The sequence below is a fragment of the Eupeodes corollae genome, chromosome 1 (genome assembly GCF_945859685.1).
Source record: "Eupeodes corollae chromosome 1, idEupCoro1.1, whole genome shotgun sequence".
NCBI lineage: Eukaryota > Metazoa > Arthropoda > Insecta > Diptera > Syrphidae > Eupeodes > Eupeodes corollae.
Genome location: NC_079147.1, coordinates 282,778,945 through 282,784,080, shown reverse-complemented (window position 1 = coordinate 282,784,080; position 5,136 = coordinate 282,778,945). Strand labels below are relative to the sequence as shown.

The 5,136-nt window shown below is 41.6% G+C and overlaps 1 protein-coding gene across 1 annotated transcript; it reads left to right on the top strand.

Annotated features, from left to right (window-relative positions):
* The first annotated feature begins 2,351 nt into the window (after positions 1 to 2,351).
* Positions 2,352 to 3,005, top strand: LOC129950995 (uncharacterized). The gene has a single exon (XM_056062978.1). The coding sequence runs from the start codon at positions 2,352 to 2,354 to the stop codon at positions 3,003 to 3,005; it is 654 nt and encodes a 217-aa protein (XP_055918953.1).
* Positions 3,006 to 5,136: the final 2,131 nt, after the last annotated feature.

Below are 5,136 nucleotides of genomic sequence, written 5' to 3'. Positions count from 1 at the left end.
TCCTGCATTCCACCATCTTCATCAAAGAAAAAACCTCGACCGACCACCATGCAGCTGTTTGCTGTAAACAGCTCCCCAATACAAGTTTACGGTGAAGTCACCCATGAGCTCAACCTTGGGCTCCACCGTCCATTCGTTTGGACTTTCATCGTTGCCGACGTCACATCGCCAATCATTGGAGCCGATTTTCTCCAGCATCACGACCTAATGGTGGACGTTAAAAGAGCTCGCCTAATTGACTCACGCTCCAACTCAGCTTCGAAATCGCTCTTCGCTATTACCAGCAACCAACAGTCCCCGCAGCTCATCGATCGAAATTCACCGTTTGCCGACATTATAACGACTTTACCAAACATTACTCGCCTCGCACCGCCCGGTGTATCGACCAACTCCAAAGCAGTCCTCTTCATCGAAACAAACGGTCAACCATGTTCAGCTCGAGCACGTCGACTGCCTCCGGATAAATTGAAGGCTGCAAGGAAGGAATTTGAATTGCTGATGCGTGCTGGTATTTGTCGACCCTCAAAATCCAATTGGTCGAGCCCGCTTCACATGGTGCGTAAAGCAGACGGCTCATGGAGACCCTGTGGTGACTACAGGAGTCTCAACGCTATTACGTCACCAGATCGCTACCTGCTCCCGTACCTTCATGATTTTACAAACATTCTTCGAGGTAAGTCTGTTTACTCAAAAATAGATTTACAAAAGGGTTTTCACCAGGTGCCAATCAACCCCGAAGACGTTCCTAAGACGGCCATCATCACGCCGTTTGGCCTGTGCGAGTTCACCCATATGACATTCGGGTTACGTAACGCAGCCCAAACCCTCCAACGGCTAATTCATGAAGTGCTACGAGGAGTCGAATTTGCATTTTCATACATGGACGACATCTGCGTCGCATCATCGAACATCGATGAACATCGTCAACACCTATGTGAAGTGTTAGAGCGGCTTGCTAAACACAACTTAGCGATCAACGTAGCTAAGTGTGTCTTCGGGAAGTCGGAGCTGGAATTCCTTGGACATCTTATTACCAAGGATGGAATTTTCCCACTCCCATCACGAGTTGACGCGACGACGTTTTAAAAGGCCAGGGACGGTGAAACAACTGAAAGGATTTATCGCGACGATAAATTTTTATCGCAAATTCATCCCCCACGCAGCCGTAGTTCAATTTCCCTTGTTAGCGATGACCCCAGGTAACCGAAAAAACGACAAAACCCCTTTGAGCTGGACCCAAGCTACGAATGAAGCGTTTGAAAGCTGCCGTCAACTTCTCGCCCAAGTCGTGTGTCTGTCACACCCCATACCTGAAGCAGAGTTGAGTTTAGTCACGGACGCATCGAACATAGCAGCAGGTGCTGCTTTGAATCAATTAGTCGACAACGTTGCCGAGCCACTAGGCTATTATTCGAAAAAATTCTCCAAGACTCAACAAGGTTATTCCACCTATGACAGGGAACTTACCGCAATGTACCTGGCAGTAAATCATTTCCGAGATCTGTTGGAAGGTCGCAAATTCTATATCCAAACGGATCATAAACCCTTAGTTTTTGCCTTCCAACAACGACCAGAAAAATCATCGCCACGACAAACGAACTACCTGTCCTTCATCAGCCAATTTACCACCGATATCCGCTATATTAAAGGTGAAGACAACCATGCAGCAGACTTGTTGTCGCGCATCCCCGTGGTCAATGCTAAGGACGATCTCTACTTGAAACTCGCTGAGTCGCAGGAAAACGATCCCGAGCTTCAACAGCTGCTCAAAGGTAACAGAGTCCACTCAATGCAACTAACACTGTTTTCTTTTCCTCACCTAGATAAACCAATTTATTGTGACGTGTCACATAATAGAGTCCGACCGTTCATTACCAAGGCTCTTCGCAAAACGTTCTTTGACGCAACACATAGCCTGTCGCATCCTGGACGCCGAGCTTCAGTTCGACTGATGACAGAGCGCTTCATCTGGCCTAACATTCGCCAACATTGTGCTAATTTTGCAAAAACTTGCATTCCGTGCCAGCGAACGAAGGTACAACGCCACTCGAGAGCCGAACTTCAACGCTACCTAACTCCTGGCGAACGCTTTGCCTACATCAACGTCGATATTCTAGAACCGTTTCCGCCTTCTGAAGGATATCGCTACCTCTTGACAGTCATCGATCGCTACACAAGGTGGCCAGAGGCGTACCCAATAAGATATGTCAGCAATCAATTGTGCGAACGCGCTCATCAACGGATGGATTTCCCGATTTGGACCTCCTTTGCAAATTACTTCTGATCAGGGGAGGCACTTCACCTCGTCGATCTTCACGGAACTTTGTAAGAGCATAGGAACTAATCACTCAATGACGACTTCGTATCACCCGCAGGCTAATGGAATCGTTGAGCGATTTCATCGGACGTTGAAAGCAGCAATAAATTGTAACGACTCCAATCGATGGGTACAACGACTCCCACTGATACTACTTGGCCTTCGTGCGACCCTTAAAGAAGATTTGAAAGCCACCCCAGCAGAGCTGGTGTATGGAACGTCACTCAGGCTACCAGCAGATTTACTGGCTCCAACGATCGTGAATCAGTCGCAATGCGAGTTCGTTAAAGACCTTCGACGTATGATGCGCCAAATCAAACCTCAGCAGACGGCCTGGCACACCGAGCAGCAGCCATTCGTTCACCAAGATCTAAAGTCATCAACTCATGTGTTTGTTCGCAATGACTCTGTCAAAGCATCAATCGTTCCGCCTTACGAGGGACCCTATAAAGTACTTGGGCGCAGCGACAAATACTTCACCCTTGACATCCGAGGTAAGCAAATAAAACTGTCTATAGACCGTCTAAAGCCAGCGTATCTTGAAGCCGATGAGGACACCGGCACCGGCGGAGCTCAAGAACCTTCAAGTTCATCATCTCCTTCTCCAGAACCGCCACAAATAATAACAACTCAGCCTTACCACACCTCTAGAGGCTGCTGTGTCCGGATTCCAGGGCGTTATACCTAAAGGTTCGCAAGCCTTCTGGGGGGCCACTGTGGTGGAGTGTTCTGGCAACCCTTCGAGCAGTGTTAGAGGCCACCATAAGTCGGCCAATCACGGAGCCACACGACAACAGGCGCGAGTCTCGATAGAGGCTGCCTGCAGCGAGCTACACGACGATGACCAATTATTATCATGATGCAGTCTTAATATCGAGTTTCAGAGAAGCACATCGCGCTTTAAATACGTTCTTCCTAAATAAAGTTAAGTTAGTATTAAACGTTTCTTTTATTTCGTTTTTTGGACTTTTAGGTTTCCTGCGACCAAATATATATTATTTCGTTAGAATGTCTCCCTTTTTCGGTTATCATACGGAACTAATTTTAACAAATAAGGTGTCAAAACAAAGAGAATTTTCCGTAGACTATGCGAATTGCATTTTATTGAATATTAATTTATAATTTGTTGAAAAACTTAACTATTTATAATAATAAAAATATAATATATTCGGAAAATATTATGTTAAAAGAATGAACTTATAGAATACACACCATTTTTTGTCGGTAAGCTAGTTTCAGCCCAAGACACAACTCATCCTAGGACAACTTATTCCGGAAATGAAATATACTTGTAAGCATACTTAACAAAAACAATTGTTTGTGTACTCAACTAGTTTGTTCAAAGTTTTTTCCTTTAGAAAGCTTGATTTAAACTTCATATTAGAAGAACCAGGATGGAAAATAAATTATCTGCAGATAAGAAAGAGGCAGAACATGTATGTTAAAATTGTAAAGCGATAGCCTATTGGTTGTGTAGTTATTTAGGTGTCTAAAACGAATTAAACTAGTTGATTGGCGTGCTCAGTTTCCTACAAGTTTTCAGCGCAAATATGGAGTTATTACGTTCAGTTTATTTTTTATTGTTGCTTTTGGCAATATACCATGTATTAAAAAATAGAAAAAGTTACAGTTTTCGAAGACGAATTTACCAAGTACATCCTTTATATTGCGCCCGAAAACTTCACTGAGAATATTTTACATTATTTCAGCGTTTAGAAAAAATACAAAATGAAATTTTACGAATATTTTCGCATGGCTAAAGAACAATTTTATTTTATTTTAAATGAAATCCAAGATGATATTGCAATAAAGAATAATCTCTTCCGAAAAATGATGGACTTTATAAGCTCAAAGGAAAAGCTTTGCCTTACACTACGATAAAACAAATTGTCCGCATATTTTATTTAAGAATATTCAATTGCTTGATTTACTAACAAATTCCCCACTACTGGAGCCTGTTTTGCTGATTTGTAACTACAATTTTCGATGGGAAAAACAACTGTTCGAAATTGCATCATTCAAAAAATGTCTGCTATCAATAATCGTCTCAAGAAAATCTATATGCCTATGTGTCAGAATCCGAAGGAATGGCAAAATATCGCGGATAGCTTTTTAAAAACCTGTAAATTTCCATATCGCTTAGGAGCAGTTGATGGCAAGCATATATAAGAATGTTCGCTCCACGAAACTAAGGAAGCTTCAATTTTAACTAAAAAATACTACAAATTTTCTTAATATCTTATAGCTAGTGACATAAATAATAGGAACATAATTTTTTTAAGCCTAACTTACATTTTTAAGAAATAATGTTTTTCCACTTTAAACTAGTAACACAAAATTAGGAACTTCATTTTCGATAATTTATTTACAAATACAAACAAAAAAATCACTTCTTGAGAAAAACACAAAAATATCACATTGCTCATCTTCCAGAAGCTCTTCAGCCAAGAAGTCCAACACTTTTCTCTGAAAATTAATTTTTCGTCATTCGTTGAAATGTTCCACTTGCTGAGCAATTCTCTGGAAAATTATTTTCATCGGCTTCTTCTTTTCGATAGCTGTTAGGATCGAAATTAATATGGAACCGCAAGCTTTGAAAATCGACCCATTTTATACTGCCCGAGTAGCCTGAACCACTGTTAACATTGCTCTTTAGCTTGAAGTAGCTTCAGAACGAATCTCTCAGAAAACTAAATTTTGTTTGGCATTCTTCCACTACAAATATATTTTAAATACATATATTGAGTATTTATATTCAAGTATTAGTCAAATTTACTAACCTGATCTGGATATGTCCTCCCATGCAGTCTGCCTTCGAT

Coding starts and splice junctions, on each gene's coding strand:
- LOC129950995 (XM_056062978.1), top strand. CDS start 2,352: ATGACGACTTCGTATCACCCGCAGGCTAATGGAATCGTTGAGCGATTT.